Source organism: Carassius auratus, chromosome 9 (genome assembly GCF_003368295.1).
Source record: "Carassius auratus strain Wakin chromosome 9, ASM336829v1, whole genome shotgun sequence".
Lineage (NCBI taxonomy): Eukaryota > Metazoa > Chordata > Actinopteri > Cypriniformes > Cyprinidae > Carassius > Carassius auratus.
The window spans coordinates 9165164-9179364 of NC_039251.1; the positions used below are offsets into that span (position 1 = coordinate 9165164).

The window sequence follows — 14201 nt, forward strand, 5'->3', positions numbered from 1 at the left end:
ATAATATATATATATATATATATATATATATATATATATATATATATATATATATATATATATATATATATATATATATATATATATAAATGAAAGAAAGAAAGAAATTAAAAAATTAAATAGATAAAAATAATATACAATTAAAAAATAAAGCACCAGGGCTTTTAATTAACTGATAAAAATACAGTAAAAACAGTAATTTTTGAAATATTATTACAATTAAAAATAGCTGTTTGTTTTATTGTAATATATTTTTAAATGTAATTTATTCCTCTTTATTCCAGAATTATCAGCATCATTCCTCCAGTCTTCAGTGTCACATGATCCTACAGAAATCATCATAATATGCCGATTTAATGCTCAAGAAATATTTAGCCTATTATTATTATCATTGTTAAAAACAGTTTTTCGTTGTTGAGTGCAAATTTAATGCATCCTTGCTGAATGGAAGTTAGTTACTTTTCAATTAAAAAGACTTACTGACCCTAAACTTTTGAACAATAGTGTTTTTGTTGATTTTTCATTTATTTCATGTTTTTATTTGTTTTATGTACAGTACAGACCAAAAGTTTGGACACACCTTCTCATTTAAAGAGTTTTCTTTATTTTCATGACTATGAAAATTGTAGATTCACACTGAAGGCATCAAAACTATGAATTAACACATGTGGAATTATATATGGAATTATATACATAACAAAAAAGTGTGAAACAGCTGAAAATATGTCATATTGTAGGATCTTCTTTTGCTTTGATTACTGCTTTGCACACTCTTGGCATTCTCTTGATGAGCTTCAAGAGGTAGTCACCTGAAATGGTCTTCCAACAGTCTTGAAGGAGTTCCCCGAGAGATGCTTAGCACTTGTTGGCCCTTTTGCCTTCTGTCTGCGGTCCAGCTCACCCCTAAACCATCTGGATTGGGTTCAGGTCCGGTGACTGTGGAGGCCAGATCATCTGGCGCAGCACCCCATCACTCTCCTTCTTGCTCAAATAGCCCTCGATGCCTTCAGTGTGACTCTACAATTTACATAGTCATGAAAATAAAGAAAACTCTTTGAATGAGAAGGTGTGTCCAAACTTTTGGTCTGTACTGTATATATTTGAAATAAGATACACCAGAGAATCATACACAGTAAGAACAGAATAACATGTTTTTTAAAAGTCCACTGTATTGACTTGAATAATGTTTATGTGTGTGTGTTGTTCTTCCTCCCCTTCAGCATCAGCAGGATCTCCTGGCCCTGAAACATCAGCAGGAGCTCCTGGAACACCAGCGGAAGTTGGAGCGCCATCGTCAGGAACAGGAGCTGGAGAAACAGCAGCGGGAACAGAAGCTCCAGTTACTCAAAAACAAAGAACGCGGCCAAGAGAGTGAGTGAAAAACTAATTACCTGACTGAAACACATAAAGGTCTTTGATTTATTAGGCTGATCAGCAGCACCGTGGCTTGGATGTCTGTCTCAGCATTATAATTGCTTTTCATAACCAAAATTAAAAACTTGCCTGAAGTAGTCAAATGTCCATGTTGTCAGACCAATTTAGACGATATATCGCACCACTCGTGTAGATGATATAAGTTTGAGTCTGACCTGCATTACTCCCTTCTGACCACCTGTTTTCCTTCTAAAAATTTTCAATAAAAAAAACTACATTTTAAGGGTGTTTGCTTATTCAAAACACATTATAAGTGTAAAATTTGGTTTCTGTATCTTCACTACGACTACATATACATTGGATGTAAATTTGGTTGTTAGTTCGCCTTTCAGTGTTCAATCCTGTTCTGTACACACACACACCGTTCAGTAATTTACAGGAGTGACAACCGCATTCTACAACCGCATTGACTCCTGATAAATTCAGAAAAAAAAACAACAAAGAACAAGCCCATAATAAACTTAAATCCAAGTGCATTATCTTGAAAATAAGCTACTGCACCTACCTAATCTATTAACTCCAGAAACTGGATCACTTTATTATCTATGCTCAAACAAGTAGCAAAATTATGCTTAATTTGCATTGCTTATAATAAGTGGACATGGCAACCCTTTCAAGAACAGGTTCTGTGAAGTAGCCTTCCAAACATAAACAAACAAACAAACAAATTAAGGGCATTCTTTCCCATATTTATATGCAGTTTTCACTCTTGAAACAGTAGCCATGTTTTCAGCCGAAGTTGCGAATTTATTACAAAATTGCAATATCGCACAGATCTTTTGCGAAAAAAGCACTAAAAAAGTTCCTATGCAGCAAGACATGTGTAATAAATAAGTTGTGCTTAGACGAGAGTTTATAGATGCAGTAAATGCAGTCAGATTATCTTGCTGTGCAATGTTAGTCCGGTTATGCCATCCTATCGCGCAAAGTCACATTACTTTTCTGATGCACATCATATAATTTGTTTGGTAAATGCGTTTCCATTGTCGTTTATGCATTTTTTCCTATTAGTTTTGCATTCTGCATATGTTTTTTTTTTTTTATGCACGTTTAATGCATCTTGGGGTTTACGTGATTTTATTTTATTATGCAATATCTCAAAATGTGCATAAAAATAGGTGAATGGGAAACATAGCTAGTGTGTGCGTGGCTTGGTAAGTCTATGGTAGTTTTTGCCAAAATCAATGATCTGATATCTTATTAGATATATTAAGTATGTTGCACACAATTTAATATTTGGTGTTTCAGGCATGAGCAACATTACCAGTGGTTTTCTCAGAGAGTGTATCCTTATCTGAGATGCTCCTGGCAGTACAGTAGAGCCGGTCTATTTTTATCCATCACTGTTGTGGTTGACACGGCGGTCACCTGTTGCCTGCGAGGAGCGCGTGTTGTCTGGCGGCGCAGGTGTGTGCGTACACTAGCGACGGCCTCTGGGGACATGTTTACAGACGATGGGAAAGGTGTTAATTGAAGGAAAAGCTGTGAGAATTCATCCATCTGATGTGTTTCTTTGAGAGACAGAACAATAGTGAGAAAAAAAAATTCTTTGTTTAACCGTGGCGGTCTCAATGGGAATTGGAATAGAGAGTTTGCTCTCCCTATTTAAGACCGGATAAAGGGTTGTTCCTCTCAGATGTGAAGAGATATCTGAACCGAGTCGGCCTGCAGTGGAAGAGCTGTTTATCGACACCAGAAAACAAGTGTCAGCCTTTGTGGTCGTGATCAATTGGGCACTGTTCGATCTTCTCGGTCTCAGACTATTAAGAGTTTTTTTTAAGTGCATTTAGAAGACGAAATTACAGCACTGCAAATTACAGGGTTTAGAAATGGCGAAGAAATTGACTGTCACAAATGCATGAAACCCCTTCCAGAGGCTTTTAGATAGATCTTGTGGTTGGCGCGGCTAGAGGCTGAGAAAATGCCATTAATGTCCCGCTGCTCGGCTGTTTGTGATCTTCCTGAACTGTGGGCTCTGATCGACAGGCGCTGTGGCGAGCACTGAGGTGAAGATGAGGTTGCAGGAGTTCGTCCTCAACAAGAAGAAAGCGCTGGCCCAGAGGAGCCTCAACCACTGCCTGCCCAACGACCCACGCTACTGGTACGGGTGAGTATCAAAACCTGATCGGTGCAGATGTTTCAGAAAGGGCATCTCACAGGTCCTGTTTACATCTGCTTTTGACAAAGCAGTCATTTGAGACAAAACTGCATGCAGTTTACAGTTAACCTTAACATGCAGCTTTCTGGTTTGTGAAGTAAATTAATATATGATATATTTGTGTGTGTATTATTATATCACGATATAATACAAAAATAAAATAAATAGTAAACCGGTTCACACAAGTCAAGTGTATTAATAATAAACATTAATAAACATAATAAACATATCCAATTTATAAAAAGCCAACTGGAATTTTATTGTGTTTTATTTTGATTTGTTTTATTTTATAAATTTTCATTTTTCCTGTTAGAAATTAATTTGCTTTTTTTTTTTTTTTTTTTGCATATTTGTGACAAACAGTGCAGGTCACTTATGAAAAAAAAAAAAAAAAAAAAAAAAATCAGATTTCCCCCCCCATGTAGGAAACAATAATTAGCTATTTCTTTGTTTTAAATTTGTTTTTGTTTATTTGTCAGCTGCACCTCTTAACAAAAAAAAAAAATCTAATTATTCATTTATTTATTCATCTTGGTGAGCTTTAATTTTGTTTCATTGTATTCATTCTCCGAGAGATGAGCACAGTGATTGATTGGCAAGTTAGTAGTTGTTGTTCACTTCTATCTGAGATGCATCAGGACACATTCACTATGAATGTAGTGTCGTCACAAGTGTTTGCACCAGCTCTGAATGTGGTTTGAGTGATCGAATACTGAAGTGGTTTGGACCTGTTTACACCTGTATTTAGTGCTGTGATCAGATTACCTAAGACGTCACAAAGATCTTAAAAGCAGATCAAAACAAAGCTAAAGATCGACATGCTACACACAACGTATGCCAAGCGTCAGAGTGTAGTATAGCTGTTCGCTTGCAGCTGTTAGCCGAAGGAAAACCATGTTATGTAAGTTTCTACTTTGACTGACAGTTTTGTTTCTCCCTTCACCACACAAAAGATGTAGCTAGCTGTCACCTCTGGGTTCTAGAAATATTTGTGCAAGTTTTGATTGGGGAGCTTGTCATGTGTGAAAGATAGCGGTGAAGAGGAGGCGTGTGTCAGTGTGTCAGTTTGTAAGGGTGTGGATGTGAATAGGGGTGTGTTTGTGTGAAAAACTCACACTCCTCATCTGTGAGGCCTTTTGAGAGAAATGTTCCAGGCTTTGCATTTACATATCTATGTACATAAACTACTATTCAAAAGTTTAGGGCCAATACATTTTTTTTATTATTTAATGCTCACCAAGGTTGAATTTATTTGATCTAAAATACAATAAAATCATCAGTAACAGTAGTAGTATCTCTGATATATATTTGTATGCATAAAATGAAGTTATTATTATTTATTGAATTTGGAATTATTTTGGTTTATTAAATAATGCATGCTATTTAGTGTGTGTGTGTGTGTGTGTGTGTGTGTGTATATATATGTATATATATATATATATATATATATATATATATATATATATATATATGTTTATTTATTTACTTAATTGACTTGTTTACTTAATATTATATTTATTTGTCGAATGTATTTGTTAAATAGTTCTTTAAATTAAATCTAATTATAATATATATTCATATTCTTATTACATATGTAAAATTAATGGCTTTATTTAGAGCTGCAACTACCAACGTTTCTGATAATCAAGTAGTGTCTTAAAATAATTTTATTTAATTATTTATGTACTTCATTTATTTATCTTTCTCTAGGTTAGCTTTTGAATTTTATATTTTTTGAGTTCTTTATATCTTGAATTAATTTAAATTCCATTTTTAAAAAAATACACTTTTGTTTTGTAACAATGTAGAAACTTGACTTGTCACTCTTGTTGGAAGCCAGCTGACCTCAGATGCCCCGCTGCAGTTGTCTTTCCTGTTTAGAAGGAGCAAATCCTTTATTTTTGCAGAGCTTTGATGGCTCAAGCGTGTTTATTTGTAAACAGAATGATACCCCCTCCCCCCCACTTAGACCACACTGAGGCATTATGGGTGATCTGAGTTTGCATTCCCATTAGTTGGCAAAAAGCATCCCGCTGCTGGGAATGGTGAGCAGCTGTGTGTGGAAATGTCTAGAAATGCACATATTTGAGTACCTGAGTGTGTGTTTGTGATTTGTTCCACAGGAAAACCCAGCACAGCTCCCTGGACCAGAGCTCACCACCTCAGACAGGGATTTCCACTTACAACCACCCGGTGCTGGGAATGTACGACCCCAAAGATGACTTCCCGCTCCGCAAGACCGGTAAAGCTAAGCCCCTTTTTCTCAATGCATCTTGCCCAGTCTTTTCAATTTTACTAGGGTTGCTTACACCAGTTCAGGTTTACTTACTCCGAAACTGGTTCCAAAAAATGTTGAACAAACTCTGTGACCTTTGCTTCCATTGACGCTCGTGGAAACCACTTTTTCCTTCTGTGGATGCAGAAGCGGTTTTCTCACACTCACACACATCTGTAAAAGATTGTGAAGTTCATCGGCTACAAAATGTGGAGCTGTGTTTGAATGGCTTAAAATTAATGTGGCAAAAAAATTATATAATCAAAGATGTTCTTAACAGTGTTATTTTAGTATTATCCGTGTACAATTATAATTTTATTTAGTTTTTTTTTATGAATTCGCTTTTATTTTTAAATTTTTAGCATTTATTTTAATTAAATTTTTGGTCATTTTGCTATGAGTTTTTGTCATTTTATTAATTGTTATTATTTTATAAATTATTGTTTAATTTTTTAGTAATAAATTAACATAAATATATCCCCAAATTCAAAGGAATATTAAGTAAATAATAATGAGTAAAAAATATTTAAAAAATAATAATTAATAAATTAACAAAATAATAATATTAATAAATACAAATTTATTAAAACATTTCATAATTTAAATATTTAAAACTAAGTTAATTAAACGTATTTTAGGACAATTTATTTTGCTAGTAATAGTTATGACAGTTTACTCCAACATTTAATTTTCATGACCATTAAATTAAAATGCTTATTAATGCTTAAATTTGTTTTTTTGGGGGGGCGATACCGATATTAGAGGGTAAAAAAAGTCCTTCATCCATGTATCGGCCGATATTCTTTGTGTATATCATAGTACAGTACCAGTCAAAAATCTGGACACACTTCCCATTCATACTGTATATACAGAATACAGTATATACATAAAGAGAATATATATACATAAACTATTTTTTTCCAATAACTCAAATACATTACTTTATAGCATTAAAACTTACAAATGTATTATTTATTTTTTATTTTATTATTAGAAATATAAAGTTTTTTCATGTTCCATTACAATTCAGAAGGGCAATATACCGAATCATTATGGAAAGAAATTAATAAATAAGGTTTTTTTTTTTTTTTGTAAAGCATGACTAGAACAAGTTGTTGTTGTTTTTTTAGATGCATCTAAGGTCCAGGTTACATTGCTTAGATTGATGGCATTAGAGATTCCTATTGGTTTCTCTCTCTCTCTCTCTCTCTCTCTCTCTCTCTCTCTCTCTCGAAACGTTCTGGAAAGTTTTCTGCTTTTGAGGAGAAACGTGAACATCCATGAGGTTCTAGGACGTTTAGGTAAAGACATTCTCTCTTGACATCTGCTGTGTGTTAAGAAGAGCTCCAGTGTCTGTGGTCTCCTGCTTCAGCATCACTGTCTTCACTATCGGGCTTCATGCAGGCAGTGTGTGTTAAAGAAGTCCCCCCGCCCCGCTGCAGGAGAGCACTCAAGGGCAATTCCTATGCAGACTCACTTTGGGCTGGTTTAGGTAGAGTAAGGCCTCTGTGCTCATTAATCACCCTGGAAATGGGCCTGTCAGGGACCCGCAGTACAACCTGCCCTGGGCCTTTAGCACACACAGATCCCCGGTGAGACCTGCGTAATTACAGTGCAGGCCAGGGAGACAGGAGGGGGAGGTGCTGCGGAGTGCACTACAGTCGTAACTGCAGCTCCTGCTACCTAAATCAAAGGGTCCTACTGTACAGCAACCTTTATGACCTCTAGGTCTCCATGAGGATGATTGAGTCCAAAATGAATGTTTTGCTGCACCTGACAAATTGTATATAATCTGAGAAAATTTAAAGGATATCAGTTTCCATAAAGGCATTTTTTTATTTTTTATTTTTATTTTTTATTTTATTTACAGTTTCAGTGACAGGTTCGCTTTTAATATATTCTTCTTTATATTATATATTATTTTAGTGTTTTTTTCTAGTTTATCCCTATAAGAAACAGGTTGTTTAGTTGTTATATTATTTTATTTAATTGTATCTTTCCCTGTAAGAAAGAGACACTTTAGTTTATTTAATTAAATTGGTTATTTCATAATTATTTTTTTCTTGCATATTTGTGCCAAACGACATGAGTCACTGTGCTTTTCAACTGCACCTGTCAAAAGAAACAAATTATTTTGTTCCACAGTTTTAATTTCATCTTAATGCGAAAGAATATTCCACCATATGTGTTGCCACATGGGGTTCAGTTAAAAAAATGACTTCATACAGCCTACAGAAACTTTTCAACAATTAACAGTTGTTCATTTTTCTTTAATAGATTGTTTTTGTGTTTGATTTTAATTGATTTTCAATTTACTTTTATTTCATCTGCAGAATTTTTTTGCATGTTACTTGCACATAATCTGAGATTCTTATGATCTTACCTATAAATGTGCTGTTGACAAGTTAGATGTCGTCATCTGCTCACATTTGGCGCTTGGCGGGTGTTAATATTGGACCCTGATTGTGCTGTTGCAATCCACGGTTTGGTTTGATGTGATCTGTGTTCCCACAGTTCATTGTTTTCATTATCCATGAGTGGCACAACCTCTTTGACGTCCTTTCACGGTTATATTTCCCATGTGAGCTGTTAACCTGGGAAAGCAGCAGGAGCATACAGGCGGTGGTGCTCCGGGAAAGAGGATCCGATGGTCTGAACTTCAAGCTGTGAAATGTTCTTTGTTTAGTTCTGATGATTGAGTTTGCGGTGGGGCTCGTTTGCAAGTCGATTCCAGTCGTCCCGCTGTAGATAAACCTCAGTTTGCTCTGGCTGGCAGAGTGCATTCCTGCAGGGGGGTTATGGAGAAGGAGGGTGGCCCGGTCTTAACCAGAACTGTTTGCCGCTCGCTTTCCCTCTCAGGACAGGCCCGAGTCTGTTTTCACACGTCTCCCCTAACCGCCGGACATCTGGAACCTTGGCCGTTGGCAGCTGCGGGAAGTGTGATGTTGTTTTAGGACAGTGAAGTCTGCTAGATGTCCAGTGTCCAGTGAATGCTGCACAGACGCTTGCTCTTCTGGGGTTTTGTCATGGTTTTCTGATAGTGGTGAGCAGTGTTTTGGGACATTATGTGTTACAAGTTTCATTATCGAATTTGCTGTTCTCAACGAGTTAAGTGACGTTTGACAAGTGTAGTTATTTTGTTCAAATAAGCGCTGCATGTTGCATAATCATTTTTTCCCCTTCAAATATCAAATTTAGCATCAGATACTGTAAGTTATCCGATTTTTTACATAATCAGATTTTTATGCAACAAGTGATTTCATGAACAAAGTGATGTCACTCATTAAATTACCAATATCTAGTACTCTTTCTAATAAAAAATGTATTATGAAATCAGATTTTTCACGTAGTCTGATTATTATTTTTTTTCATGAAACATTACGTTACTCATTAGATTGATGCAATATCAGTAACTTTGTTAAATTACATTTTGTACGAACAGATTTTAACAGATAATCATATTTTTTTTTACACAGCAATTCATTGAAATGTAATATTGTAATATACACCGTTACGTTTTTTAAATATGTAATGTTATGTAATCAGACTTTTCAGAGAATCTTTTTTATGTAATCAAATTTTTGTTCTTCATGATCAGTCTTCACAAAAAATTTATTTGACACAATATTGGCACTGCTCATTAAGGTACACACAAGTAACATATGTATATATTTTTTTTATTTTATGTAATGCATAAAAAAACATGTTGCCAAATTTACATACTTGTTTCAATGTGCATTACTTTCCAATTTTTTTTGGTATGTAGCAGACAAAAATAACACTTTGCATACCTTTGCCATAAACATGTAGTAGTATCTCTGAAATATATTTCTATGCATAAAATGAAATTATTATTATTTATTAAATTCGGTATCTAATCTAATGATTTTTATGAAGTTTCATGATGCAAATTTCTGTTGATTTTGCAAGAGAATAAAAAAATGTACCATTCCGATTTGTGATGCTTTCCATTTCTTGTGATTTTCATATGTGAAAAAAAAGACAGAAAAAGTAGTGGAAAACTATCATAATGTAGCATAATTATATACTTTTTCGAATAAGTATTGCAGTCCTGGAGCATGCTTCTTTTACGGGTAATATCCTCCAGCTTCCTTTCTGCAGTAAGTGTGAATGTATGCTGTAAGTATGTGACTCAGCGAGAGCTCTTTTGTTTCATTCATGCGTTTCTCCTGCAGTGCTGCGAGGCTGTGCTCTTCTGAACGTGTTTGAGCAGGCGGGAAGGTCACAGAGCTGACATTTTGCGCAGAGCGGGCTTGTAGCAACCCTGACTCTTTTTCGGTGACTCATTCTTTCACAAGTCATGCACAAGTGTTTTTTCTTAGAAAATCTGGCTCAGAATTCCTCGCAAATAATTAGTCGCTGTTGACAGCCTTGGAGCACTGAGTAAATGACTGTCTGTTATGCTTCACTTGAAACACATTGGCCCTCATTTGATCAGAAATAGGACACTTTTACAGAAAATGAGTTTGAGACGTCGCACAAAGCATTGCCGTTGCTCTTCTCATTTGTACACCATATGAATCGCCTCCAGGTTACATCGAAGTGCTCTTCACATTCATGTTGACACATCAATTTTCGCTGGGTAGTTTACAGGATTAGAAAGCCGAGGATAGAGAAATCTGGAAGGAATTGAGCTTGAGCTTTAAACACAATTACATTAATCAGCCTGGAGGTTGCAATTTGTGAGCTAATGCCTGCTAATAAGAGCTGGGATGCAGGCTGTAAAGGACAGAAGAGTGCACAGGACGGAGCAGGTTTGGTAACCAAAAGCTGACAGACGTGTATGCAAATGCAAACAGTTGTCTGTTTGTTTACAGTATGTTCAGTACGTTTTTAGGGCTTTTGAAACAAGTTAGGCTGATGATACACAGGGCAACTGGAGCAGTTTTGCAGTAGGTCTATTAAACACGCAGGGTACTGTCATTACTGTCAAGGAATAGAACACCCTAAAATTTCATTTCTGTCATTATTTATTTACTTTCACGTTGTCCCTAACCTGTATTAATTTCTTTCTTGTGCTGAACACAAAAGAAGATATTTTGAAGAATGTGGGTAACCGAACAGTTGCAAATAAAAGCAACAAATACTCTGGAGGTCACTGTGGACCAGCAACTGTTTGGTTTTCCATGTTCCTCAAAACAGCATTTATGTTCACAAGAAGAAAGAAACTTCAATTCAATTCAGGTTTAAAACCCACTTTTGAGTGAGTAAATGGTGGTATAAAAAAATAAAACAATATGACAGAATTGATAGACAGCTGACCGAATTGAAATTTTTGGGTGAACTATTCCTTTAACATTAATAAAACAACATAACACAAAGAGAAAAATCGCTCACTGTTTACTTATTTGTATATTATGTGTAGTTGTAATGTGTATCTTTGTCATTCATTTATCTTTGTTCTAAAAAAAAAAGAAAGAAATAAGAAAATAAGAATTTATTTTACTTTTTGATCTAAATATCTGCCTCTTTTTTTTGTTGTTGTTACCTTGAAAGGCTTTGTCTTTATAATAGGGACATTAGTTTGGCTGTAATGCTCAGACAACTTGCAAAATAGCAAAAGCCATTTTTTAGAGTAAGAGCTGAACGCAGGCAGCTTACGCTCTTCTGTGTCAGCCGCGCCACAATGATGCACTGTTTTCCTTCAAATCAAAGCGTAAATACGTGTAGAAAACGTATACTTGTGTCACGGCTGACACAGAATAGCGTACGTATTTTGCGTTCAGTGGATGTGCTCTAAAATGGTGCTACGGTGATGTGACACAGGAGACGAATTGTTGAATAATGTAAAAGAAATATTGTTTTCAAATATCTGCATTTCAAACCATTATTTTAGGCTTTATTTTTTTTTTATTAGTCGGACAAAATTTTTATATCATCCATAAAATGAAAAGAAATATTGACTTATTGATTTTAATAGCTTTGCATCCTTAGTGCTTTTCTGCATTATGGTTAAACTCAAGCTAAAACTTTGATGGCGATCTTTCACTTTGTAAAAAAACTTTTTTTTTATTTTTTTTTATGGAATCTAAAAATCTCAAAGCGAATATCCATTGTCATGTTGCTCCGTATAATCCAGGGGCGATTCTAAGATTTTGATTTTAGGGGGGCTCAGCCCCCAATAAGGGTATGATTAAAAAATATTATTTTACTATTAGGGTAGGGTTGTATACTACTAACCTTATTGCAATCCACTATTCCATTGTATTCCCTGTATTTCATATATGGGAGTAGGAGTACTGACTGAGCCATATATAACACTGTAAAAAAAAAACTAATACAGTTTTTTACATGTGACCAGTCACTGGAAAATTTTGAATTGGGAATGTAGATTTTTTTATTTTTTTTTATTTTTTTTACAATAAAGACTTCCTGATTCAGTATTAGGACATTCATGTTTATCCTTTGATGATACCACTGCTTTTTCTTATGAAATGTACGTGGAAATTGGCAGAAAATTAAAACAACATAAGGGTTCAATGACTGCAATGAATCTTGGGAACACAGTGGTATTGTGTGTGTGAGGCTGTCTGTTCTATTCTCACCTGACTGTTGCTCATTTGCAGACCTACTCCCGCACGACAAAAAAAATGTTGTATATCCATCTACAATGAAATATAAATTATTATATTTTATTTTTATTATTATTATTATTATTATAAATTTTTAGCTTTTTAGCCTTTATAATCAACAATACGGTTGGTTATACATCAAGTCAGCCCCTGAACATTTATTTCATTTCAAATCATTTAACTAACCAGCTAATATTCATTAAGAATATAGACAAAACAAGTATTAAAGGGACAGTGAGTAGGAATTACTCCCATCTAGTGGTGAAATTGTATTTTGCATTCAAACTAAGTTCGCTCTCCAGCGCCTCGCTTTTTCAAATGCGCGTTGCATCTACGGTAGGCGATATGTACCAAAAAGCTTTGACAGGATGTCTTCTAATAGCACTTCGTCGAGTTTTCCTTCAGGTGAACAGGTGTGTTATTTCAAACAAACTGCAACATGACAACTAACAAATGAATGTTACAGTATGAATTACTGACTGTGGAAAACATGAAATATTGTAATTAGTAGTTATGTCTTCTTTTTTCGTTATATTTTCTGAATTATGTGCATTGTTAGATATAAAAAAAATATTATAATATAGATTGTTACACTGACTTACCTGTCGAGAAGAAAACTGGCCACTTCAGCGTCTCTTTTGAAATCTTTATCCAGCATTAGCTCTTTCCACCTAGAAAAAGCTTCCCCGACATTAACTCTTGTTTTCTGTAATCTACGGTCACGTTTCCTTTTACGTTCTATTTTTGACTGTTTTGGCGACGATGTTTTCTTCTCCTGTGGCGCGGCATATGTATGGTCCATAATAAGAATGCAATCCAGACTTTTAAACTTGCCGGTGCAGTTTCAAGCACCTCTCACTGCTCTGCACCTGCGTTTCTGGCTCTGACCGAAAACGCGTTGTGGAAACGCGTTGGCTTAGTACTTTTTGTCCCTCTCTGCTATTATAGTTTTGCAAGATGGCGGAACTACATGGAAGCCTCCGTCGACCTACCCGTCCCATGTATATAAAGATAATAAATTCTTCATTTACAAGGATTAGTTTAAACATTGGCATAGGTATTTGTACACCATTGAGGGCATATTTATGAAAAAAAATATTGATTTTAGATAATAAAATACCTAAAAAGTTACTTATTGTCCCTTTAATGTAATTGTCTATTGGCAATATGTTTAATCTGTTCTATATTTATTTATATTTATTAAAAATAACATCATTATCAATTTGCCACTTCTATAAATCAATTACTTAAAAAATAATAATAATAATCACAGATCCCTTTACTCTTACTCTAATATCATGATACACTAATGATTAGTTATTACTTAATACAAAATTATGTTTAATAATAGAAAACAAAATAACTCCACATGATGTTTCTCTCTCTGTGCCATTAGTACTTTCAGACAATGATGTGTGTCGTTAATCATTTATTTTGCATGGCTGCATAATGTAATGCCGAAATACACAATAATATGTTTTCAATTTCAAAAAGTAAATTAAAATAAATCATGATCGTTTTCTAAAGTATGTTTTCATGGGTGTTAATCGCTTCATTTTTGTTGGAAGAAAAAACATCTGTCACACTGTGATAAAGGCTGAAAGTGAACGCAGCGAAGACGTACTGGTATTGGATGCGAGAACACACACACCACACGCACGCACGCACACACACACACACACACACACACACACACACACACACACACACACACACCTTGTACTCTCTGATGTTCGCTCTG

General features: G+C 34.9%; 1 protein-coding gene across 6 annotated transcripts in view; it reads left to right on the forward strand.

Moving 5' to 3' along the window:
* The window catches only part of LOC113108296 (histone deacetylase 4-like), a 201100-nt gene that overhangs the window by 117897 nt on the left and 69002 nt on the right, over positions 1 to 14201 (forward strand). For 4 of the 6 annotated variants that reach the window (XM_026271245.1, XM_026271248.1, XM_026271247.1 and 1 more), the window contains 3 exons: positions 1221 to 1371; positions 3421 to 3541; positions 5716 to 5834. In XM_026271245.1, coding sequence (XP_026127030.1) covers positions 1221 to 1371; positions 3421 to 3541; positions 5716 to 5834 — 391 coding nt within the window. The remainder of the gene's footprint in view (positions 1 to 1220; positions 1372 to 3420; positions 3542 to 5715; positions 5835 to 14201) is intronic. The other 2 variants (XM_026271246.1, XM_026271250.1) reach the window with 1 other exon arrangement.